The sequence below is a fragment of the Hirundo rustica genome, chromosome 16, assembly GCF_015227805.2.
Source record: "Hirundo rustica isolate bHirRus1 chromosome 16, bHirRus1.pri.v3, whole genome shotgun sequence".
In the NCBI taxonomy this organism is placed as follows: Eukaryota; Metazoa; Chordata; class Aves; order Passeriformes; family Hirundinidae; genus Hirundo; species Hirundo rustica.
In genome coordinates this window covers 14,892,889-14,918,873 of record NC_053465.1, presented here as the reverse complement: position 1 = coordinate 14,918,873, position 25,985 = coordinate 14,892,889, and the positions used below count along the sequence as shown (strand labels likewise).

Genomic DNA, 25,985 nt, shown 5'->3' with positions numbered 1-25,985 from the left:
GGCCTGCCTGCTGAGTCAGGAGCCTGTAGACGGTTCTGTCCTGTTTGCTTTTTGCCAGTCTCTCTTCTGTGCCATGAAATGAGCCACCGGGGGTGTCAGAAATCCTCATTTAAAAGCCTACCAAGTGTTGCTGTTCTGGTTCTTCCTGTTAGTCCAGCCTCTTCGAGGAAGAGCCAGGTCTCCAGCAGAGCTTGGGATTGAGACTGGAGCTTGGTTGTGCACAGGAGAGATGCACTGATGCAAGGAGCAGGCCTTGTGTCCCCCAAGGAGGAGTACCTGGTGGGTTGTGGAGGTGGTTGTCCTCATGAATGCCACCCTCATCCTGCTGTTACCTCTGGTGGTTTCCTGTGTGCGTCCTCACTTGACACTGTTGGTGCTTGACCCCTGCATTGCCCTGAGACATCTTGCCCCAGGAAGAAGCATGTGGAGGATGAACCACTGAGGGCTAAACAGGAGTGGGAGAGCAGGAGCTGTGCTTGATGGTAGCTTGGGCAGATGGAGAGAAGCCAATCTCAAATTTGTCAGTGTTTCCCAGGCTGCTCTTGGCACAGGGCTTAGGTCAGCACGGGGTGCAGCACTGTTAAGAGAAGGAAGGTGGAGGCTGGGAGACAGGCCTTCCTCATGGCAGTTGCATCACCATCCTGAAGTAGTGTCAGGAGCTTCCTTAAAAAAAAATCCTTGGTGCCTCGGTGGGAGACACTTAGGAGATCCCCGAGCAGAGGAAGACAGCCCTTTCTCAGTCTTCTCTGGTCACACCTAGATAGTTGCACAAGAGTCTCTGTTGCAGGAAAGGGGCCAACCCCGCAAAAGCAGAGATGCAGCAAGTGCCATCAGAGTGTGGTGAGGCCTTTGGACCCTGGCCAGGGGTCAGGCATTGCGCCCATGGTAGGGCAGTGCCAGCCTCGTCTGTGCCACTCCCAGTGCCATTGTGTTAAGGTGGGATTCAAAGCGACACATTGCCAACAGAGAGCATGTTTTGCCAAAAATACAGTAAGCAGTGGGTGGGGATGGAGCATGGCACCCCTTTAGGAGGGCAGTGGTTGGAAAGAGGTGGAACAGAGGGGGCGGGGGATGGGGAGTGACTTGAGTGCACCAGGTGAAATAGAAGACCCACAGTGGGACTGGTGTGTCCTGTTGGGCTAACAGTGTGGGGAGAGCAGGGGTGTACAGATGCACTGGCAGGATACCCCAGGGAAGCCTTGCTGAAGGAGGAGGCTGGCACCTGGCCAGGTGAAAGGGCTCTGGAGAGTAGGAGCAGAGAGCAAGAGGCTGGGGTGTCCATATATCTTGGGGTTTGGCAGTGAAGGCACAAGAGAGCCTAACATTGGTGGGAGGCAGCTCTGGACATGCAGCAGAGGTGGGTGTGTCTGCCAGCACAGAGGCCATAGAGGACAGGTCAGCAGTGTGGAGCGGGGAGCAAGGTCAAGGTGAAAACAGAGCAAAATAGCTATGAAGGTGTTAGGGGAACATCTCCTGTCTCAGACAGGGCACATGCAGTACGCCCTCAGGTCTTACCCAGTGATGGCTGGTAGCAGATACATGGAGGTAGGGCACAATATTGAATCAGATTCAAGTGGACCTTCCTGAGGACTGTGATGCCTTGGAAAATCTGGAAGCTCAGCTGGTTTAAGATCCTTTCCATTCCCTTTTCTTCAGAGCTCAAACACAGACTGGCCATGGCCACATCCTGACGGCAGGTCGTTGTTGTTGCACTGTAAAATGTGCCCTGAGAACTGGGGTATTGCAGTGGGCACATTGGGTTGTGGTGGATCCCAAGTACCACCATGGGTCAGAGGATACTCCCAGCAGAGGAGTGTTTCACAGCCATGAGAGCGGAGACCAGGGCCAGTTGGTGTGGCCAAGGGAACCAGATCCGAGTGCATCTGGACTAGATTGAGTGGAGGCTTGGCAGGTTGTGTGGCAACGTAAAATGTGAGTGAAGGACAGTGACCCTCATATACCTCTCATAGACCTCATAGGTTTTTCTACAAAATAAATTTACGTCTGGAAACTTAAATTTAAAAAATAGCATGGTGTGGAAGGACTGTCATAGTAGCTGGATAATCTGAAGGCAGGTACTTGGGATTATTTTCCAATTTAATATTTGAGTTTTATGTTCCATAATAGCTTGCTAGTCTTCTTCTGGTTGTTTTGGGTGCCATGCTATCTGCTGAGCCTTGAGAAGCATAGGTTGTGTCCTATATCGGTGCTGCTGATACCAGACAGATAATAGTATCATGAACTTGTTTCATCCCATTGTTCTGCTCTTCATGATTTAGAAATTTATTATGTGAATAACAACATTTTTCTGTTTCAGCAAGGAGGATCTCCAGGAAAAAATAACTTGCTGATTTAGCTGGTTGGGGAATATTCAGGGACTTTGAGACTAACAATTTGGTAATTGGGTAGACGTAGAAGGTACTTAAGTAAATATAATTCCTAAATAATTGTGTATTTGTATCTTTCTTCTTTCAGGGAGACTCCTACCCACTGGCAGCCTCTGCCAGGCACGAAAGCAGCCATGTTGGTCAAAGTGAACAGTTTGAGGCAGATGCAGAGCTTTTCAGACAGTTCTCTTCAGCTGCAGAGTGTTCCGAAGCCCAACAGCCCAAAATCTCTTCCTAAACTAGCTGTATATGCTCAGCCTCAATCCACATCCCAGAGCCCTGGAGCCACAAAGCAGATGCCTGCTGGAAAAACAAAGCAGTCTATGCAGATCAAAAAGACAGAGAGTGGTGGGTATTGCCTGGTGCTGATGAATGGTCCTACTTCTCAAACGCCTCCGAGGAGCCGGACAGGAACCCCCCAGCCTGCGTCCCCCATGTATGCCTCTCCTGCACCTATATATGATGAGCCGTCTTTAGAGTTGCCAATTTATGATGAACCACCAGTAGATATGGACACTGAAAGCATTTGTGTGAGTGGGATGTCTCCACAAAAGTCACCAAGCAATAGCTTAAAAAAGCAGCTGCAACCAACCAAATTATTGCAGCATCCCAGCATGCAACAAGCTGCAAAGAAGCACGCAAGAAATTCTTCCACTGAATACAGCCCGGCTGGCAGAGAGTACATAAAACATATGGTCAACGTTGACCAATCTGCCAAACTCTCCCACTCTTCTGCAACAACTGATACCTCCACTAAACTGCCTGGTCAGCTTGCTTCAAAGGACAGCTTCAAGCAGTCTTGGAGGATCTTGGAAGCCAATGTCCTCAAGAACATGGAACTCCACCACAGTCGGCAAAACAGCTTGCAGACTCAGGAGTACCCAACTGGTATAAGCCATCAGGATTCTGGTTATTCAACTGGCCCTTCTCCAAGCTTGAGAAAAAGGAAAGGAAGGAGACAAGGAACAGGTCAAGCAAGACCTGGCTCTGTGGGCAGCAGCAGTGAGCTCACAGCTCTGAATGATAAAGTGATCGCTGAGATGCGTGCTGTGGTGGGCAGGTCAGCAGCTTGCAGGGGAAGCAAAGCCAGCCTGGATGCTGAAAGCCTGGACAACGGTGTCCCAGCAGAGAGCAGCAAGGTCAAGTTTCAGTCTGACGACTTGAAAAAATGCATCAGCCGGAGCTCCAGCGATGGTGTCTCAGCCAGCAACAGGTCTCTGTACAGACAGGACTTGGAGATTAGGGAAGCCTTTCCCAGCAATGTGGCTGCTCCACCTGACACAATGAGGCAGAAGAGAACTTTTGAGAAAATAGATTCTTTAGAAAAGAATATGACCAGCCAGACAACCTTGGCTTCATCAGGCACTGAATGCCATTCCTCACAGGTACCTCCCCATCTGTGCCATGTTAAATTTCTTTTTTTCTTTGCTTCATCATGCAGAGCCTGCTCCTGTGGGGAATTTAGTTCCAGGGGTGTGCTGCAGGCAAGACATATCTGTTTCTGCAGAACAGCAAACAGTTCATAAAGCTTCACAGCTTTGCAGGTAGAAACCCTATTTCAGGCCAATGGTTTTAGAAGAAGGAGAATTGTGGGATGGGGCTCATGTCCAGCAAGCCCTCAGCGCTGTGGCTAGCTCTGCTCTGTTATTTGGGTAAATGTGCTTGCCTGATCATGTTACTGTCACTCATGTCTTTGTGGATAACCCTTCCCTCATACGTACTTTCTTCACTGGAATGGTCTTGAGTTGGTGGGTACGGGACACGGGCATCAGGATTTGCATAGTCACATGACAGCAATTCCTCTTTTTCTCTCTCCTCTTTTTCTAATGGTTCCTCATATGCTATTCTCCCTCCCAGTTCCTGAACATGGAGTAGCAACATTTAGAAAATGAGTGTCAGTGGCTCTGGCATCTTGTTGGAAATAGCTATTTTAAAGCCCATTGGTGTGCCTGCACAAGGGGAGTAGTTTTTCTCTCTAACACAGCACTTCTGCAGGATTTAGTTTGCCATCTTTTTTCCTATTTGGATTCAAAGGGACATGCTGCTTCCTGGTTTTAGTTCAGATTTAGGTTCTTTGAAAATAGTTTTGCATCCCCTGAAGCTTTTGCCTGACTCATTCCTCAAATCTCTTCTGCCCCAGCTAGGTACAAGTGGGGCACCTCCGTGCCAGGTGTGGGGGGCTGCCTAGGCGTCAGGCTAGCCTTAGGCAGGACCTTTGGGGCTGCCCACCCCAAGACACTGGAGTGGGGGACGTCAAGGACCAAGCAAAGGAGGAGGAGAAGGCTCTAAGTTTGAGGTTCCAACAGGTTTATTGCTGTCAAAGGGTTCAGGGAGAGAGAGCCCCAGACATGGGGAGACATGAACTTTTAAGTGGGGGTGGAAAAAGGGGGTGAACACAACTCTGCAACCAATCTCAATCCGACAGGGGAGGATCATGAGGAGAGGTCCACGAAATCCTAGCCACTGGGGGAACACGAGGGGAGGTCACAATTCAAAGGAACCAATAGGGTGTTGAGGAACATGGAATTTTCTGGAACAGGGGAAGGAGTAAACATTGATTGGCAAGCAAGGATAAACAGGGATTGACATACAAGGATCTAGAAAAGGGGAGGGAACTGCCTTAGGGCCGAACCAATTGTGTGGGGATTATAGGGAGCTCAGGGACAGACCACTGGGAAAGAGCTCACTGCAACATTTGCTCTTTTTCTCTTTGCTCACTCTTCTGGTTATTTTGCTCCTATTTTGAACAACCAGAGTCTCTGCATCAGTTTGATGGGGCAGCACTGATAACCATCCTCCATGCTGAAAAGTGGCTTCTTTTTTTTTTCTGGTTTTTCTCCTGTTTGTTGGTATACAGTCTTTCATGAAGAAGCTTGGGAAAGCTCCTTGACTATTCCAGATTGCTCCAGCAGACCTGAAAGCCAGGCTGACACCTCTCCAGTCTGTCATATTTATCTGTATGTGTTCTCTTTATTGCCATGTTGGATCAATAAGTGCCTTGCTTTAATCTGAAACCTTTTGGAAAACTGATATCGTGTTCCCACATTTCCTGCTTTTCAGGCACAGAGACATAGCAAGTTTACATGACTTACATGTTACTATTAATATTTCAGCAATTTCATTTCACTGCCTCTTTAAACTTGGTAGGAAGCTGCTCTCCAGTCTTCTGGCTGTGTTACACCCTATTGCATTGACAGAGAGAGCTGAAACTTGATTATGCACAAGAGATGGTGGGTTGGGGATAGGCTGTGAATGGCGTGGAAAGTGAAGAAAAATAATTCATATGTGTTAATACAGCGAAGTAGAAGATGAAAGGAGACGGAGTTGTGGTAAAGGCAAAAAGAGTCAATAAAAAAAAAATATTCACAGTAATACTGGAGAGTCTAAGTAAGGAGGGCAGGAAGTTGCAGAAAATATGGCAGCAAAATCACTGCCTCACCTGAAAAGAGCATCAAGTGACTTGAGCGAGCAGTGATGTCCTGTGCTAGGCTTGCATGATAGCGAGGAAAATCAGGAGACAAGAAAACTCAGTATCGGAGTAGGGTGGGCAGAAGTTCTGGGACAGGCTAAGCAGAGGTGGCTGTGTACTCTCAGTGCAAATATAACAGCTGTGGAGTTATGTGAATGAGATGTGAGAGAGAAACCTCAGAGAGAGCAGAGAAGAGAACCCGGAGCCTCCTGAACATCAAGATAGTATGAGAAGGTGACTCCTCAGGAGGAGCATGCTGAAGGAGCAGGTGGAGTGATAGGAGGAAAACCAGCTCCAGGCAGGTAAGTTGGTTTGAAGGAGACTAAGGAGTGGAGATGGCAGAGAACTGCAGGCGGAGATTTTTAGTCAGTGTGTTGAGTGAATTCAGAGAGGGTGAGGAGGTAGAGTAACTCAAGGGATGAAAAGAACAAAGTAAAAAGCAGGGAGAAATTACTGTGCTCCAGGCTGGCAATGAGGGGTGGAATGTGATGTGTGCTAATCCCATCATCTGCGTGCATCACATGTGAGGTGTGAGATAGGAGAGGGTTGGACTGCAGAAGCCTCTGTCAGGAGTTCTCTGTACTAAGAAGAAAACACTGACTTGCTATAAACTTCTAAGAACTAATGTATATTTTGGGGTTAACTGTAGACCAGTGTCCCATCCTCCTCCTGGGCTCCTGGAGCTCCATAGGAGCTGAGGGGTGAGGAGTGCAGAGATACTTGGTTCCTCGGTGTGTGCTTGGTGCCACGGAGCTAGGCTGCTGCTCTGGAAACCAGCTCACCTCCTGCCTGTTCCCGTAAACTCTGTGACAGCCGGGACACTCAGCCCTGTTACTCCACATCCCAACACTTCCTTTAGGGACAGCATTAGCGTGTGCCAGGCTCTTGCAGAACTCTGCAAGTGTCATCCACCAATTCTGCACCAAGTCATGTTTGTACAGACTCAACGCTGTGCAGTTGCTGGCAGCTTCATGTCTCACTGTGGATAAATTTCCTGGCTGGGTAAGGAGTCACCTAAGCTGCTTTTAACATGTCTGTTCTTCTTTGCAGCCTGAGACCACAGAGCTGGAGCCCAAGCAGGAGGGTAGCAGCCATCGTGGTGACTGTGTGGGATGCCATTTCCCTTACACCACCCTCCGGAAGCCCATCTCCCAGAGCAGCATGGCAGATTGGGCTTCCAAAAACCTGAACATGCACACGCAGGGCATCTTCCGACGAAGGATCTCCATCTCCAACATGCTGTCCTGGAACGGCGGCTCCATCAAAAAGCCAATGCTCATCACTAGCAACCGGACCATCAAAAAAGAGGCATGCGAGATGTTCAAGCTGGTGCAGAGCTACATGGGAGATCGGCAGACGCGCATGGACCGCAATCACGTGGCGCTGGTCACGGTCACCAAATGCTGGAGCATGCAAGGCTTGCGGGATGAGCTCTACATACAGCTGATCAGGCAGACGACAGATAACATGTGCTACCAAAGCCTGGCATGGGGCTGGGAACTGATGGCCATCAGTCTGGCCTTTTTCTCTCCATCACCCAAATTTCAGTCTTACCTGGAAGGTTACATTTATCGCCACCTTGACAGTGATGAAAAGAGTAAGTGCCTCATGCGCCTCCTCTGTATACAGCAGCATCTTGGTGGGTTGTGCCGCATAGTCAGGGTTGCCTGGGTTTTAAAAGTACAGGTAGTCCCCAGCTAGTGCTGTGGGCTCTGTCAGTGAGAGCACAGTGTGTTCTTTGACTTCACCTTTTCATGGGATGAATCTGCCAGCAGCTTGTGTCTGGCAAAGAAACGGGAGCCCCACGCCGTGCTCACCTCACCCATCAGCACTTAAATGAGCTTGTGTGAGTCCGCCAAAGGCAGAGCTTTTCTGGGTTCTCTGATGACGTAATTTACTTCTAAGTTCCTTGAAGCTGGCAAAAAAAACCCAAAACATTATTAATATCTAACTTAAATTTTAGGAAGCCATTGCAAACATTGAGAACAGGCCTTGGCTGTTTGAGGATCCTGAAGAACGCAGGCTTTTAGTGTGAAGAGATGCAATTTATATGTCTTTCAGAAGTTTGGGGACCAACCCAGCTTATATTTTGTTATTGCCCTAATTTTAAATTGCTGTAGAATCATGGGGGGAGCGGGTGTTGTGAAGAAAAGAAAAAAAGTTAAGTGCCAGCCTGGAGAGTATTAGCTGGTATTTATTGGCTTATTTGTCACTATTTCAGCTACACTCACTGTGTCTTGTCCAGTCTCAGGCCAGAAACCAGAGCACCGATTTTCCCCTTGATCTGTGGGGACTTCAAGCTGTGTTTGAAGCCCTCCCCAAGTCTCCAGGGTGGCTACAGGAGTTCTTCCTCATCACCCCTCTGCCCCTGCTCTTGTGAGCGTGGCAGCAGAGGTTGGACCAAGGGGCAAGTGCTACACGGGCAGTATTTGCCTTCTGGTTTTATGATTGTAGCCTTAATATGGGATTTCTTCACTGAAGTGCCAGGCGTGCAGCACTAGTTTGGGTTTTATAAAGATCAGCCCTTGTCACTTCTGTCCAAAACCATTTCCTCCAGCTGTGCTTTGCCCAGAGTGTAGGCAGCAAGGAAGAGTACTCTGAGATATTGAGAAGATGGTTCTTTCGCTGGTATTTAGGCAGCAAGTTTATTTAGGTATGAACTTCCTAACTATTTGGCCATTTGGAGAAGCTGGGTGATATTCTGAGCTCCTCATTCAGGTTCTTTGGGATCTGGCTGTGGTGCAGGACCTTTCCTCAGGCAGAACTTCTTATGCTGGAGTCAGGCTGGCTGCCACATCTAAGGGCAGTTCTGGATTTTGATATTTTAGTATACCACATTATTAATCCAGACCCTCTTCTGAATTTTCAGTTGCCCAGCACATCAAGGATCTGAAAAACAAGAAGATCACAAAATCCAGGAAGAAGAGGAAACAAAACACAGAGGATGAAGGTAGGGAAAAGCACAAGGAGCCAAGAGAGAGGTCTGCACTGGCTTCAGGCAGGCGGCACTGCTGAGCTCTACTGAAAATCAGACATTTCTTTAAGTACAGAGACTTAGATTTGGGAAAATTTTTCTCCTGGGGGCGGGGCTGGTGCACAAGGTTAGATCAGAGCCTGGATTAGCAGTGCGGATGGCAGCTGGGCTGTGTTTGGGACACGTGGGGGCCCTTTAAGTCACAGCTGTGCAAATTGTATGAGGGATTTTAAGTTGAACGCAGACCTGGGGCTCTAATTCAACTGATCTGTGTGTGCCACAGAGTTTCCTGGAGCATATTCAGGTGCTAGATGCCGTATGAGCCAGTGTGTTGAAAAGAACCTTTCTCAGTTGTATTAATGGATTTTGTAAATCACTGCCTAACCCGTGGGTCTTCTGGGAGGGTGCTGGTACCTGGTAAAGGACACTGCCTTTCTCTCTCCAGAATTGGTTTCCCTTGCCCACACTTTCTGAGCACTGCAGCCCAGGGCTTGCCCTAGCACCTGTGCACAATGAACAAGAGCTCGTGCATTCCTCTGGACTCAGTTTAATTGCTGGCTGCAGGATAACACTTTATCTGGCTGAAGTCTTACTAGACAAAGTCCATTCAATACTTTTTTTATATTGATTTCCAGAAACTTGAGTTAACCATGTGAATTCCTCTCAGGCAGAAGTTTATATCAAGTGGCTTCTTCAGTGTTTTTGATCTGTGAGAGCTGGAGTCCAGCTTCCTGCGTCCTGAGCCCTACTTAACACCAGCAGACAGCTGCTCCCTATGGTGGCTTCCCTGTGTCATTGCTGTGACATCCTGTGTCATGAGGGTGGTAGATGGCAAGTCAGGGCAAGGACTGAGGACATCCTGGGTTGAAGCTCATGCATTAACGGTGTTCACTGATTCTCTCTCTCTGGTGGGATTCAGAGCAGAGACCTGCAGTGGCACAGAAGGATTGTATTTCTGGTAGGGATATGTGTATTTTCTTTCCTATTCAGGCCATTCTGAGCCTTTGAAAATGCATTTTGCTTGTGCTCGGGGGGACTAAGACATCTTTATGAGACAACTCCATGGAGATTGTTCTTTTCAGCAGGGTGTGCTGCCTGTGGGTGGAGCAGGCTGTTCTGTGCAATTATGTGTCTAAGTGATGTGTGCTGGAGGTGTGCTTAGGAAAACAGATGTAGTTTTTACTTAAAAACTAATGTTAAATTAAAAAACAAAACAAAACAAACAGACAAAAAAACCCCAACCACCCAAAAAACACAAACAGCAGCTGTTAGACTCTTGGGACTCTTTGTAGGTCCTTTTCAACTCAGGATTCTCTATGTTGCCTCTGATACATATTTTTGTATATATATATGAAATGTTATTAAAAAGGCATGCCAAGATAACTTTGTAAAGTTCCCAGAAGGAAGTACTTGAAAGTCAGCTGTGCCTGTGTGGTCTCAGCTGGGGCTCTGGTGACAGGTCACATACACGTTTCATAGAATCATGGAATCATTAAGGTTGGAAAAGTCCTCTGAAGTAATCGAGTCCAACTGTTCCCACAGCACTGCCAAGGCCACCACTAAACCATGTCCCCAGGTGGGATGTATGACATCCATACATTTTCTTAACACTTCTAGGGATGGAGGTTCCACTACTGCCCTGGGCAGCCTGTGTTCCAATGCCTAATTATCCTTGCAATGAAGAAATTTTGTTTTATATCCTATATAAATGTCTCCTGGCTCAGCTTGAGGCTGTTCCCTCTTGTCTGTCTTCTGGCCCAGGAGGCTGCTCTGGCAGGGACCAGGCTATGAGTTGTTCTGCACAGGTTCAGCAGAGGAGGCAGCAGGGCTGGCAGTTGCTCAAAACAGTTTTTTTGCAGTGACTGATAACTCTTGAGGACTCTTCCTGGAGACTGACCTCAGAATTGCACCTGAGGTAAGGAGAAATCTTGCAGGAACATGCCAGGTTCTCTCTGCTGCTGGCTGAAAAGGTCAGTTTTTTCCCTGGAACACCTACTTCTGTTTGACCAGCCCTGCTTTCCAGATGTGTGAGAAGTGGGTAGGATGCACCTGAAGCTGCAAGGCTGTTGTGAGAAGTTTCTTAATGCTCCAAAATATAAGGATGCTTATGCATGCTGTAGCAGATTATGCATGATTTAGCAGAAAAATCCATAAGGAAATCAAATGTGACTTCAGTCAGAACTGAATAGAAGATAAGTAGGCATCTATGTAAGTTTTTCAGTGAAAAGTTGAGTTGAAGCAGTGATTCCCTACACATGCACACATACTCCCTTCAATCCAGAAGCTCATAGGTGAGTTAACATTTACCATCTGACATATACCCAAAGAAAGAATTCTGAAGTTTCCCACGCTTAACCTCTGCAGTCTTCATCTTCTAGCTTAATTCTCTGTGAGTAAATGAAATATGAATGCAGTGCAAGGTCTTTGCATGCATGAATAACCTGTTGGCAGGCAGAAGAATAATGGTAGGAATAAATGCTGTGTTTTCAGAAGGAGGATTGTCTGCTGCTCCCACAGGAATGTAAGCTGGTCTTTGGGTTTATACAAGGACACAAATCATGAGCTGACAGCTTGGTGTTGATACAAAATTATTCAGGGCTATAAAAAGGAAAGGTCTCAGTTTTTGGTTCCGAGATTCAGGTGGTTTTAGAGTCTTCTGCCTTCTGCAAAGCTCTGAGCCAGATGAAAGAAAGAGACGGAGTCTTCAGGTTCTGATTTTTCAAGGTTGCGCACTTTATTGTTTCTTATCTTACAAATTTCTCAGTGCCCAACAAAGGTCTGTGCGGCCGCTCGGGCATCTGGCGACTCCTCGACTCCTCCTGGACTGGGCTGTCGCTGTCTTTTATACTAATTGTTATGTGTTCTTTATTCATCATTATTTGCCAATACCTATCACTTATACTAAAAAGGTCATCTCTACTTTGACCCAGTCTCCTGAAACTACTTTGTGCCACTGTCACTGCAGAAAATGGAGTGAGGGAAGAAGAAAGAAGAAGCAGGAGACAACGCCCCAAATCCTCCATCTTGCTCCCATTGACTTCCATACTAAAAACCCAAATCTACTGTGTTCTCACCCTGTGATAAGCTAAACTACTATCTTTCACACTCTTGTGGCTTGCAATCCTTCCCGCAGTGCAGGAAGCCTTTCCCATGGACAGGGATCAAAGCCAATGTCGCTCTGGGCCGGGGTCCCAGACCCCCCTGTCCAGGTCTTTGACCCTCCAGGGTAGCCAAAGGGACTCTGACCCTCCAGGGTAGCCAAAGGGACTCCAACAGAAAGGTACAGAGGGATCTGGCGAGGGTGATGAGTTGAGCGATCAAGCAGCAGAGAACATTGTGTCACCAAAAGCAAAGTTTTTTACATGGGGGAGAGATCCCTGGCTGCAGGTGCAAGGCGAGGCCCCAGTTGAGCCATTTTGAGGAGGGAAAGACATTTTCCAGCTTGTATATGAACTTCCAGAAACACATACATGCTGCTGGGAAGTGGTCAGAAACCAAAAGAGGGATCAGGACCTTGTAGGAAAGGGACAGAGAGCAAAGCAGCACTTGGCTGTAGTTGTGCTGTGCCCACTCTGTGTGTCCTGCCCAGAATTCATCCAAGGCTGATGAGTGTGGCAGGGAAGATGACACGTGAGCTGGACGTGGAGGAAGCAAGAGGGGAGACAGACAACAGGACGAAAGAAACTTAAGGTTACCTAGGGAAAGCAAGAAGAACACAACTCACTGTTGTGCCACAGCAGCAGAACTGAAAGCTGCCTGATTTTGGGCAGCAGGCTAAGGAATGCTCTGTCGTGAAGCACAGAATGGAATCCTAGAGGGTCGGCAAAGCAGGGTGGTGTGCAGGTTCAGAGCATAAAGAGGTTTAGAAAGAAATGGGAAATTTAGAAAGAAATGGGAAATCAAAGAAGGGAAATCTGTCTATTAATGGTCCAGGTACAACACTGCCTTAGGGTATTGCCCGCCTGCTATAGCTGGGAATTTTTTGAAGAGGGATACTCATTTTTAAGACATCTTGTATCTGTTTCTTATCTTGGTGATAGGTGGAGGCTGCTGGCTTGTCTGACTGATTAACAGTATTTCCCATATAGGGAATGGTGACCAAGAAGCATTGTTGTGATGTAGAAGGAAGCAGTGGTGGTGTGAGAAAGAGGAGCTAAAGCAGTGTTGTGAAATGGGGGAGCTTGGGCAGATCTAAGCCAGGAGAGCAGCACTGCTGGTGCCAAGCCCAGCTGTCGTGTTCAAGAGCACATATCCCTATGCTCCAGAGTACAGTGAGATGGGATCCTGATTGGAGAGCTGGCTCTGGCTGTGCCAGGCTGAGAGCCAAGAGGCTGCGATAGATCAGAGGAATATCCGGACAACAGCTTCTCTAGAGCTAAAATCCATATCCCATGGCCAAGTCCTATCTCCACACTGTTTGCTGCATTTTTAAAATTTTTTCTGCAGGAAAGCATTCAAGTCTGTTCCAGAAGGTGTGTTCCTGCACGTGTTCTGTTTGGATTTAAACTTTTTGTAAAAGGAGATGTTCTTTAAGATGCTGCCCACATGTGTTTCTAGGCTGGCATATGGAGACATATTTTCCTTTAAAAACTATTTTTCACTGTGTGGGCTGTTAGTAGCTGTCTGATCCTGAGCTCCTACAGCTACCATAGGGAACAACTGATCATCTTTGAGTTCTCAGATTCGTGATGTGGCCACAGAAATGGAATTGCCTTCAGGATTAGCCCTTTCCAGGTGGTGCAGACAAAGCTGCCCGGCCCTGCACCAGCAGGCGGGGACTGGGCTGTGGAGAGAGTATCTGGCCCACATTTGGAGATGTCAGTGTGTATGATGAGCTCAGTGCTGGGAGTCAGTCTCTAGCTGAGCATTTTGAAAGCAGCAGATGGTTGGGACAAGTTGCTGGTTTGGAAAAGGTGAGGCTAAAGCTTAATTCTATTCCTCTCCCTCATGTTCCTTGCTGCAGCTCAGCATGTACCTCCTGGCCTCTCCATGTCTCTCTCTCCATGTTGCCCATCCCACTCTGCACATGCCCTGGAGCCAGGAGCACTTGTGTTGGAGCAGATGGCTTCTACTCTGTAGCAGGGAGGCTGCGTGGGAGCCATTGGTCTGTGCCCTCCAGGGTGAGTGCTGCTCACTCTGTTCCTCTGGACTCCTGCCTCTTTTTTGGCCATTCAGGTCTATGGGCAGTAACTCCTCCATCCTCTTGTGCATGCAGCAAGTTTATTTTTCAGTCGCTTCAAATTTGGTCAGCTTCTCGTGTGACCCCCAGCAGGCCCCTTTGGGTCAGAGGCTGCAGCATGGTTGTCATGGGAGCAGGAGGCCTCACTGCAGAAAGTGCTACATATAGGTTTTAGGCTTTTCCCAGGACCGAGAAGCTTTCCTGGGAAAGTAGGAAGGCTTCAAGCTAATGTGTCTGACTGCTGCCCATGCATCAGCCACACATAACGTGCAAGACACCGGTTCCTTTTGCAAACATTGTTAAGCTTTCAGGGTGATGATGTGTTTCATGGTCTAATTACAGTGTGAAAAAAATATTTCTTATTATTAGTTTTGAATGTGTTGTCTCCTGCAAAATTGCTGGGAAAGAAGCACAGTCCAGCTTCTTTTCCTTCCTCTCTGAGAAAGGGGACACCTCACTTCAGGACATGTCTCACACTGGACAGCAGAAACTGTAACCTGGGATAGTGAAGCATCACAGGCCAGCTCCTTTGGTTGGTTTCCTTTAAATCCTAAGATATTCCCAGTGTAAATCATGCCTAGGATTAGCAGGATTTTTTCTTACAGTGACTATTTTGCTTTAGATACTCTGTAGAGGCAAATTCCTAAAACTGACTTTCCTTCCCATTGCCTGTGGGAAATGGGAATGCTGTTGTACCTCCTCTGGCATGGCTTCAGTGGTGTGGAAAGGCTCTGCTCCAGTTGTGAGGCTGATTGATGGAGGCAGGAGGTGCTTGTTTCTTCGAGAGGAGCCAAGGACTCTGGCTTATCTGCTGGCTGAGAGGACAACACATCTCCCACCTCTGGGCATTGTTCCACTTGGGAGGAGTTTGTCCCCCTCTGCATTGAGAGGATTTGAAGACCTCCAAGCTCCCAGCCAGCATACCTGAGCCACAGGGTGTGCGAATGGCTGATGTGAAATGCACAGCATCTGACCAGAATGTAGACTTTCACAGCCACAAGTATTTGAACTGTGCTGCAAGCTTTGGGCCTGGCAGGGAATCAAATAGGGCAGTTCTATTCACTGCTTTCAGTGAACAGTTTTGGGTTTTACTTGAATAAGAACAAAAGGCCAATGGATTTGGAAAAACTCTAAGAAATCAGTGCTCCTCTGTCATTGCAAACATTTCTCTTGGTGTCACAGGAAAATTAGCTCTGTGACTCGTGGCTGCACTTGCCTCCAGGGTTCACTGAAACAAGCACAAGCAGAGCAGGTGCTCTTGTGGAGGGCAGCAGATTTTGAGGTGCAGTTTCCAAGCTTTGGTGTGTCCCATTTTCCTTGTCTCGCAGAGCATGCCTGAGCTGCACGGTACAAGCTTGGGAGAGGGCTGGAGGCAGGAATGTGAGGAAGCCTTCTGCAGGTCTTTTGGAAGATAATATCCCATCACATCCCCACACCTCTTCTTGTGTCCTGAGTCCTGAGGGCACTGTTGATGCTGGTGCTGCCTCTCTGTCCCCACACGGCTTTCTCTGCTGCTCCTCTCTCACTAGCAAAGGAACTGAAGTTCTCAAATAATAAACAGTTGGTTTAAAACACTCTGAAACCTTCTCTGACAGAAGGCTGACTGTGTGCTCTGTGGCCATGTCCTGGCAGGATGTAATTACCTGGCCCTGTGTCCACGAGGCACTTAACCCTGGCTGTGCCCACCAGGCCTGTGTGCGTGTCCAGGCTGCAAATGCTGAATGGCTGCCATGTGTGGAGTCAGGATGGGGCAGGTGCACCCCAGGTACCAGAGGTGGAGATCTGCAGGAGCAGGGATGGGAGGTGCAGAGCTATGAGCCTTCACTCAGGAGATGAATCTTTCTAGGCCCGAACAGTGGCTCGCACACACTGCCTGCCATGGGACTGGGAGGCTGCAGGGTGCTCAGTGTGAGTTTTGGCAATCCTGCCCTGCTGCAGGGAGCTGTGCATTGATGGGGTTGCTTGTGCCAGAATGAGGTATTGTGCTGGAGCTCTCTGAAGGGCTTCAGTGTGGGGGTGCATGGCGCTGTGGGCTCACCACTCCTTTCCTCTTTCCCACCAGGTCTGCCCATTAGCACCTACGCCAAGTACTGCTACCGGAAACTCCAGAAAGTAGCTGTCACTGGAGGCAAAAAGGTGAGCAGCTGCCCTGGCTGCAGGGGCTGGGGGCTGCCTGGGGGACTCTGGTGGTCACCGTTGATTCAGTGATGGGAAATAGAGGTAAAGTGAGCGAGGGAGGCTTGCTTGGAGTACATCTCCACATGAATGTATGGGAGAGGGCTACTGTCCAGGTTCTGCCATCCTCCTGGCAGATAGCAGTGTCTGCTGTGCAGGCATCTGCGTGGCTGGCTGCTTCCTGGCCTCAGGGACAAAGACAAACCTAACACTTACCTGTCTGCAGGGTAAAGGGAGCTGTCTGTGAAGGGGATACCCATAATTTTGTTTCTTCAGGTGAGGGCTGAGAGCATTGAGAGTTTATATGGGCTGGATCTTGCATCTGGTTCACTAGGGAATTGTTTATTCCCAGTTCAAACAGTCATACTGTCATACCAGCAGAGGTGGCTGGTGCAGAGGGGAGAGTGTGCTCTGCCTTGCCTGAAAATCTTCCTCTCTTCCCCCTGCATGGTTCTACGTGTGGCCATGAAAGCTGGTATATGGCCCCAGCTGTCAGTTCTGGGTCCCTGAGCCAGATCTGGTCATCGGGGTTGTTTTTTTTTTTTTTGTGGAAATTCCTCTGGGCCCTTCTGCACTTTGCATAGTGAACAAATTAGCTGAAATAATTGAGGGAGGTGAAGGCTTCTGGCATTCTGGGTGGGGCAGGACAGTAAACCTCCAAACGCACATTGCACACAACTGCAGCCCTGGCTACTGACCCTCAGAGGGCTCAGTGAGAGCTTCCCCCTGTTGTGTTCCCAACTTGGCCGCAGCGCCACTGCTGAAGGCCACTGTGCTGAGCAGCCTGTCACCCTTGTGACAGCTCTGTCCTTTTCTTAACTGCTGCCACAGGAAATCCAAAACCCCTTTTAAGTGTTGCTATGTGTCAGAAGCAACAAGCACCAATGCCCACTTTTCAGGTTTTAGCACCTCTGAGAGCAGAGCTTTCCCTGGAGTTGGAAATACCTGGAATTCCCATCTCCAGAGGACTGTTTTTCACCTGTCCCATGGCTAAGCACTCGCCTGATGCTGGGCTGGGGTATAGGTACCTTCTGCTGGCCTCACCACAGCTGGGGCTGGGCTCTGCTCCATACTGCCTCCCGCAGCAGGTGGAGCTACAGCCGGAGCAGTCCCCTTGCTGTGCAAAACACAGCAACAGAACCTCTGCAAAACCAGCCCAAACTCTCCAAAGTGGTCTCCTCTGCTCCTCTTGGGCCTGATGAACCACCCCTGATTTTAGGCAGCAGAACAAGAACCATGTTGCCAGGAGGCTGATGAGGTGACCACATGCAGAGTCAGCCTTCGCTGTCCTGGTCACTCACCGTCCCCACCTCCAGGTCACTCTTTCTCTGTGGGCTGGCTGTGCTATGGCTGCACTAAGCTTTTCTCTACCCTCAGGGCCTCCGAAAACCAACAGTGGAAGAGATAACACATGCCAGGAATGCCATCCTCACACCGTCGCTCTTCGGCAGCTCCCTGGAGGAAATCATGCTGCGGCAGCAGGACATGTACCCAGGGAACAAGCTGCCCTGGGTGCAGACACAGCTATCACAGCAGGTCCTGGCCCTGGGAGGGGAACAGACTGAGGGGATTTTCAGGTGAGCTTTTGAGGTGCTGTGCTACTTTTGAGCCACCCTCATGTCAGTTCTCAAAGCCAAGGAGTCAAGATTGACTTCCACATGCCTCCGCTTTCCTAAGAAGCACTTTGCTGTGGTCTGGACAAAATCTGACTTTCCCCAGGTTCAGGAATCACCTTTTGGAGTATCATTAGCCAGTGTTGCATGTGTTAGCACAGAGGGCACTGCTGTAGGTATGAATTAACTACATCAGTTAAGTCACGTTAACTTCTGACTTATGTTGTGACTTAACTACATCAGTTAAGCTGCCTGGGGACAGCTCATCCCCAGGCACAGCAGTGAGTTTTCATCACATTTGGCGGTGGTGGTTGGCTAGTGTAGGGGAGGGAGGGACTCTAGCGTCCTGGCAGAGTACCTCATCTAATGCAGCACATCAGCCTTGGTGTTGCACAAGACACAAGGAGTCAAGGGAGACACAGAATCTGTGTGATGAACACAGGAGATTCTGTTCGGGGTTTGGGTTTTTTTGTTTTCTTTATGTGTGGTTTTGTTTGCATTTAAGATTTGAATTAGTTTTTCAGTAGCTAAACTTGATTTAAGATAGCCGTTAAAAGGCTCAACTTTTCTGTGTAAGGGTAAATTTTTTGATAGATAGCTAGATATGTGTGTGTGTATATATGTATGCATATATATATATATAAGTAGCCAGAGATGCTGCTTATCTTTGGTCTGAACACACTGCAAAGAAGCCTGGTTATAGAAAATAATCACTCCTGAGGACAGCGATAATTGATATCTGAGCTAGTGGGAACTCCCACTTCAAGGCAGTGCATAAAAATAGGCACCCCCTTCTCTCTGAGGAACTGCTGCTGTAGCTGCCACTGGTGCCTGAGGCCTTCTCACTGCTCCCTTCTCCCTGAGGCCCCAGAAGCAGCTTCAGAGCCATGCTTTGCTGGCCAGCTGCCCAACCAAGCACATTGCCTGGCTTACTCTCAAAAGGACCTTTTCTGTGTCTCTGCAGGATACCTGGTGACATAGATGAAGTCAATGCATTGAAATTGCAGGTGGATCAGTGGAAAATCCCAAACAGTCTCAGCGACCCCAACATACCAGGTATAGGAATGTGGCAGGTGTGTTGCTGCAGCCTCAGCCATGGTGCAGTGCGGAGGGGCAGGGACAGGAGCAGCTCAGTGGGTGTGCTGCTGCTTGGGAATGTGTACACAGGCTGCATTGACTGGATTTTGTTCTGTGTCTTTTCACTGCCTTTCCAAACACTGCCCATAGAGGAAACACTGGGAGTGGGGAGGGACCTCTGCCTCTGATGCAGTAAGGCTGTGCAAGCTAGGCAGAGTGGTGGGAGTCTTCAGGTCTCATTTAGGCAGCCCCAGAGCTGCTTCCAGAAGGAGCAGGTAGGTAGCAGCCAGTATTTCCCATTAACTGGTCAGCTTGGGTGCCTGAGCATTTCAGATCCAAGACTGAATTAAGGTGAAGCAGCAAAAGCACAGAAATCCCTTCTCTGCCATCTCTCTCACTGTCAAGTTTGCCCCTGAAGGGGATGGGGAAGTGACCAGAGCTGTTTTCATGCACCTGCTCTCTGCCCAGCCTCTCTCCTCAAGCTCTGGTATCGGGAACTGGAGGAGCCTGTGATCCCACAGCAGTTTTACAAAGAGTGTATCAGCAACTATGAGAACCCTGATGCTGCCGTGGCTGTGGTGCAGCTTTTGCCGGAGCTCAACAGACTGGTGCTGTGTTACCTCATACACTTCCTGCAGGTAGGCAGCCCCCACGGTCCTGCACTGGGGCCAGGAGCATGTGAGGTGCAGTTAGTGGGACAGCTGTGGTGGGACCATCGCCATGGTTTTAAGACCTCTTACCTTATTTAAGGTGGATTGATAGAGGCACATTTGCTGGCCTTGTTCCTTATGGGAGCAATAAACCCTGTTCCTGATCTTGGAGAGCCTGGGGTTGCTTTCCTGTCTGCCAAGACTGCTGCTCTGTCGGTTGTGTCAGAGCACAGTGCTCTTCCCTGGAGCACTGTCCTTAAGGCAGGCTTTATGTCTGCTCTCCTTGCACCTTTTCTTGGGCCACGGTTTTGGACTTTCTTGCCCTTTTCCACTGCTCTGTCTGAATGTGTTCTTACTATCTGCAGATCTTTGCTCAGCCATCAAATGTGGGCAGAACAAAGATGGATGTGAATAACCTGGCCATGGTGATGGCCCCCAACTGCCTGCGCTGCCAGTCCGATGACCCTCGCGTTATCTTTGAGAACACACGCAAAGAAATGTCTTTTCTCCGCATGCTGATAGTGCACTTGGACACGAGCTTTGTCAAAGGGCTGGTTTGAGCCACTGGCCCCAGGAAGCAAAACGTTGCTCTGGGGAGTTGCTAGATACCTTAAGTCTTCTCCTCTCCACATAGGTTTCTTCCATTGTCCTTGCTGTTGTCATGCCCTGGGTTTGTCCTTGAGCATCTCCCAGTGTTATGACCATGAGGATTGGACATTTCTGGAAGGCTCGGTTCTTTCAGCACCAGGAAATCCTTGGGCAAGCCAGGTCAGGTTTACCAGTTCCTGGCCTTTCAATTTGTGTCAAAAGAGGAGCATTCCTCTTTCTGAGAGCCACAAGATGGGTTGCTCAGTTAAAGGGCTGTGACATGTGGGAGGAACTGCTACATGGGGTAGTGAGACTCTCAATTTCCCTCCTGGAGGCAGGAGGTAGGAGAATAGCACTCCTGTGCTGTGGCATAAGCTGGTCCTAGGGAAGATGCTGCCTCATCAGGAGTAATCCTACTACTGTGGGGGCAGCCTGGTTCACCTCTGCAGACTGTTGGCTGTGGAGGCATCAGAGTTGTTCTGGCATTCCACAGTGCTGTTGGTAGAGGGCTGTTAAAGTGCGGAGTTCAAGAACTGTAGAGCTGTGCCACAGCATGTGAGACCAGGCCTGTGCTGAGTACTCACCCACACCATGGTGCTGGGCTCAACAGAAGGCCACACACCTGACAACAAACAGGTAAACAACCACTCCAGCATCCTTTTAATGAAGGCTGTATCTTCTGGAGCAGTGACCCTAGTGGCCTTACAGCTCCTTTCTGCTACAGATAGCATGAGCTGACACCAGCTTTGTTGAGGACCACCTATGCCCATGCTCAGAGCAGCTTTCACAGCTCCAGCTCCCTTCCTGGAACCACATTCTTCTCAGACCACTCTGCCAGGAGTACCAGTTTGACCCACCCTTCTGGCTCAGCCCAGGTCTAAAGAAAGCTCCCAACAGACAGAAGTGCTCCTGTGCTCAGGTATGCTCTTCCAGGCAGAGCAGCAGCAGTCCTGTGCACTTGAGAAATGCTGGTACTGCCTATATAACTGTGGTACCTGTGCTCTTCCTTTGAGGTGTTTTCCTTGCTGGAGGCAGGCCTGCTGCAAAAAAAGTGTGTTTTGGAATTATTAATGCAGTGCTAAGTCTGTCAGTACCATGCAAGGTTGCATTTGTGTTTCTGCATCCCCCTCCCTTTCCAGTAGGGACCTGGGATCATCTTCTACAGACTGCAGTGGGGTGCTGAGCCCTGCCAGCAATGAGGTTTAGAGCTGATGCCTGAAGCAGTACCAGTGTGGGCATGAGGTGCCATGTGCGGAGTGCCCCAAGCCTGTTGGCTTGCTTGGGGCTCTGTCTGAGAGGGTTCCCAGAGCCTGTATTCAGATGAGATTGAATGAACTCCAGAGCAGGAATTCAGTTTGTGCCCAGCTGAATAAAGGTTCCTCGTACAGATGATTCTGAGGTCTTGTGGGCCAGGAAATCTTGCTCCCTTGTCGAGATTAGCTCTGTCAAACTTGCCCACGAAACGTGCCAGTATCTGTTTCAAGTACACACCCATCTCCATGCTTTGATGCCGCTCAGCTTGCTCTGTTCTTCTGCAGTGCTAAACAACTTGTTCTTCAGATGTGGAGCTACTGTCCCAGAAGTGTAGAGACGGGCAGAGGTTACCAGGTCTGACATGCTGTCCTGAGATCTGAATCGCTGAACAGGCTCGGGCTGTCCTGTTCCCTGCCAAGAGCTGAGCAGTCATGTGGCACCTGCCCTCCTCTTCAGGCTGCAGTTGCCTGTATCTGTGTCAGGCTTTGTCTGCAGCCACTGCAGAGGTGAACCATGCTACTCCTTTCACTCAGCTTGGCAGTCAGTCAAACCATAGGCATTTGCTGCTAATAAAAGTGAATGCTTCTGGCCAGGGTTGTAAAACATGCTCATAAAGGACACTGGATATTATTGTCTTTGCCAACAGATTTGTAAATACCAATCAGTAAAGTAGCCTTTTCTCTGTTCTAATTGTAATAAATACAATCTCCATGGTTGTCTCTTTTGTGAATTGTCTTTTTTGTGAATTTCTGCAGCATGAATACATCTGCATGTAATCCATGCTCTGGGGTGGTTCTCTTGTTCTTAATTCTCAGGCAGCTACCAAAGGACACTCAATTAATCTTGGAAGCGAATGCGTTAAAACAGGTAAAAGGCAATACTGCTTTACACATATCTTCTAGAGCGTTTCAGGGTCATAAAGGTATGAGAGAAGTTTATGGGCAGTTGGAGGGTAAGAGGGATATTCTGCTTGTGTCCGTCCTCCAGCAGCTGGGAGTGCCGCAGGTGGACTGCCAGAGGTGGTCACGCAGACATCCTCTGCATGTTCCCTGTGGGGTCTCTGCTGATGGAAATGTGAATAATTGGGCTGTTGGATGACCTGATAGGGACATTTTTATGTTCATACTGGAGCATTCTCTCATCTTTCCTCCACTAGTAATCCAAGGAACCACTGGGAGCAGTCTGTTGATGTTCGAGACTGGTGTTGGTTGTGCAGTGTGGTGGAGCTGCCGGGCAGGTGCCGGCTGCGCTACTTCAGCCACACAGGAATGAGCCCAGGCTCTGACTCATCTTGCTGGTGCTCTGGGGGTGGTCATTGTCCTGTCAGACTAGAAAAAGCTGATGAACTTCAGACAAAGCCAGTGAGGGCTGCTCTGTCACACCAGCAGTTTGGGATTGCATATGCTGGCCATGTTACTGGGTCTTCCCACCAGTCTCGCTGGCAGAAGGGTTGTAGGTGGGCTATAGGACAAGTGAGTGCAGAAGTAAGACCAGAAACATTGTAACTTCACACAGCCCTTTCCTAGGGTGATGTCTGCAGCCCAATTTCTGAGTGTTGCCCAAAGCTTTTCTGTGAAATGAGCTGATTTTTGCCAAGTCAGAAAAGGCCACAAACCAAATACTTCAGCTCAGGTTCCAAGACTGAGGCTCACTCCTGCAGTCACCATGGCCTGACACCTGGATCACTGGAGCAGCAGCTGGGTTTGGAACAAGCTTGCGGTTTGTTCTGGGTTTCCACAAGCAGTGTAGTCAGACCCAATGCTAGAGGGTGGCTGGAACGCAGCTCCTTGAGAGAAGGCACCAGCGCCTTGCCCATGACCTGGAGAGTGATGTGTCCCAATGCAGGACACTCCTGCAGTGCTGGGTGCACTTGCTGGTGCTGTTGGATTTCTGGCTGGTTTGAGTCTCCTTTGTTACAGAGCCTTGCAAGAGCTTTTTGCTATGCCTGCAAATGGAAATGGTTAAAAGCAATTCTGCTCATGGCAGCTGATAGACAACGTTGCCCTCAGGTCTGCTCTCCATGTTGCCACCTGAACTCCTGAAAAGGTTGGGCAGATGTTGGGGATCACAGGTAGATTTTGGACCTAGCTGTAGGTTCAGCTTGAGATGGAGAAAGGGCTTAGCTTTGGCAGCTGCCCGATGTTTTACAGGACAGAGCAACCACAAAGCCACCCCTCCTGGTAGAGAAGTTCCCCACTGTCTCTCCTCCCCTTGCAAACATCAAGGGTCTCCCTGCCATTGTCCACTAGAGATACTCCATTTCTTTCTGCCACCTCCTTGAAGCTCCTGGGTAATGAGAGGCCAGTTTTTAGCATAATTCTCATGTTTTAGTCCAATCCTTACATGGAGCTTTGCACTAAATCAGCCCTTTTGGGAAGGCAGAGACCAGCAGAATGGACAGGTCTGCATCAAGAGCCCTGCAGCACTGGCAGGAGGCAGAGATGGGAGGCTCCCTGTCCTGATGCTGCCCCAGTGCTGGTTTGATGTGGGTGCAGTACAGCACTGGCAGGTTCAGCATAACTGGCCCATGGAGACAGTGCCAAGCTGGGGCTGTGCGGAGCAGGGCTCTGGCTCTGGCACACCCATGGACTGTCTCCGGGACACTCACCACAAATAAGATGGGGAAAAGTTGAATTAGCTGCTGAGGTTGCTGCTTTTGCAACAACCTGTTGCACAAAGCTCCTCAGCTCCTGTTGTCCTACACCATTTGTCAGCCATGGTAAATGGTGGAGAGAATTGGGTGTGGGTGCAGTGGGCTGGGGAAATCAGCTCAGGCATTTGTCATCCCATGAGGAAGGAAGAGGAAGGAGCATGGATGTTCTGAGTGTAGTGGACCACATAGGGACCTGGCCAGAGTTGAGTGCTTACAGGTAGCCATGCAGGAAAGCTTTTGGAACACACGGAGTCACTCATCAGCTTAACTATTCCTTCCAAAGCAGGGGACACCAGCTGAGGACTCTGTCCAGGCCACAGAGATTTGAACCTGCATCTCCTGCCCCAGCCTCTACTATACCTTCCTCTGTCTCACCACGTAAACTATCCATTTTGTCTGAAGTGCTTAGTGCTTACTGGTACCATAAAGGCAGCTTGTGTCTGAGGACTGGAGGACTGTGTGGCCTCTGCTGTCAGGGCTGAATGTTGCACAAATTGAGACCTGAAGTCATGAAGGTGTTCAGAAGCTCAAAGCTGCTCTTAAAAGCTGCAGCTTCTCCCAAAGGAGAACTAGTAGGTTATGTCAGTTCATCTTTGCTCACAGGCACATTTCCTCCATCCCATCTATGCCACATCTGGTCTTTTTTTCAGATCATAAGTGAGACAGGAGTCAGGGTGAGTTGTGAGGGATGTAGAGGGTGTGGAATGGAGGAGGGATTGTGACTCTTCTTTTTCAGTGAGCTGCTGGATTGCCTCAGCTGTCTTGAAATAGGCTTCCCTGAAACAACATGGCCTTGGTGCCTTGATGCCTGTTGGGGAAGACAAGGGCACTGCAATGGCAAACAGTCCCCAAATACTGAGCTAGGGTGTCCCCTGGTGGGTGTTACCTCCTTGCTCTCTGGGCATGTCAGCCAGACCCTATAACCCCAAGGACCACAAAAAGGCCTGTAGAGCCTCATCTGCAAGTGGACAGCTCTGTAAAGAATGAGAAAGTGAAGAATCTGCAGCCTTCTCCCATCACAGGGATGTCTGGGTGCGGTGATGTAGAAATGTCTGCTTGTCTGTGTGTCCCTCTGAGCCACTCCCTGGATGAAGCTGTGCTTGTTCTGGCCAAGGGCACAGGCTGAGGGTGGGCACCCTTCCCTGCAGGTCTGTAGCCAGTTCCCAGTCTCTGGTGTGGGGTGCTCCCATCAACAAAGAAGGGGTGAGAAACTGTCCCGAAGCAGAAGACACCCAGATGTGGAATCTTGCTGTGATGATGGCACACTGACCTGGTGAGTCACTCAGCTCCCATCCTTGTGTGCACCTTGGGAGCAGCCTGGAGGTCACCTACACCTGTGGGACCTCCAGCAGCACTCTGACAAAAACAAATACAAGCAGGGTGAAGCACAGTGGGTAGAGCTGGACACAAAACTCATCTCTGGCCTGCTGCACATTGCTGTGGAGGGTGGGAACCATGTCCAGATGAATCTGTAATCCTCCTGTCCAGAGCAGGATGCTGCAACAGCTGTGGCAGACTGCAGGGCCCCATGAGGGCTGTGTTGAGGCAGTTGAGGGCTCTGGCAGAACTCTAGGTGCAGGAGAAGACCCTATGGGCACAGACCCCCCTCCTTCCCACTGCCGTGCAGGTCCCAGAGTGGTCAGGAAGGGAGGAGTGGAGGGTCTCAGGCAGGGAATTGCTCCAGCCAGGCACAGAGGCCTTGGTGATCACTCCCTTGAGTGCATTTCCCTGCCATGAGTGTGATTGTCTCTTGCTGGGATGTGGGGCTGCAAGCCAGCACAGGCAGTGTCGGAAGCAGAGTTGCTAATCTTGGGGCCATGTCCCCAATAACACTGCTACAGTCAGGCCCTTGAGGGCCAGGAGCTGAAGGACACCTCACTGGGAACTTCCTCCCTGTTTCTCAGGAATGTTGCCTAACCGCAGACCCTTGGACCTCTGCCTGAGCTGGTTCAGCCATTTCTGGGAG

General features: G+C 49.3%; 1 protein-coding gene across 2 annotated transcripts in view; it reads left to right on the top strand.

Annotated features, from left to right (window-relative positions):
- Positions 1 to 22,096, top strand: part of LOC120760055 (rho GTPase-activating protein 39-like) — a 57,750-nt gene extending 35,654 nt beyond the window's left edge. The window contains exons 3-10 of one of the 2 annotated variants that reach the window (XM_040079963.2): positions 2,476 to 3,772; positions 6,907 to 7,453; positions 8,726 to 8,806; positions 16,072 to 16,145; positions 17,562 to 17,761; positions 18,762 to 18,853; positions 19,343 to 19,512; positions 19,890 to 22,096. In XM_040079963.2, the coding sequence (XP_039935897.1) occupies positions 2,476 to 3,772; positions 6,907 to 7,453; positions 8,726 to 8,806; positions 16,072 to 16,145; positions 17,562 to 17,761; positions 18,762 to 18,853; positions 19,343 to 19,512; positions 19,890 to 20,084 (2,656 nt within the window). In that variant the 3' untranslated portion in view covers positions 20,085 to 22,096. Of the gene's footprint in view, positions 1 to 2,475; positions 3,773 to 6,906; positions 7,454 to 8,725; positions 8,807 to 16,071; positions 16,146 to 17,561; positions 17,762 to 18,761; positions 18,854 to 19,279; positions 19,513 to 19,889 lie in introns of those variants that run through there. The other variant, XM_040079964.2, reaches the window with a different exon arrangement.
- The last annotated feature ends 3,889 nt before the right edge of the window (positions 22,097 to 25,985 follow it).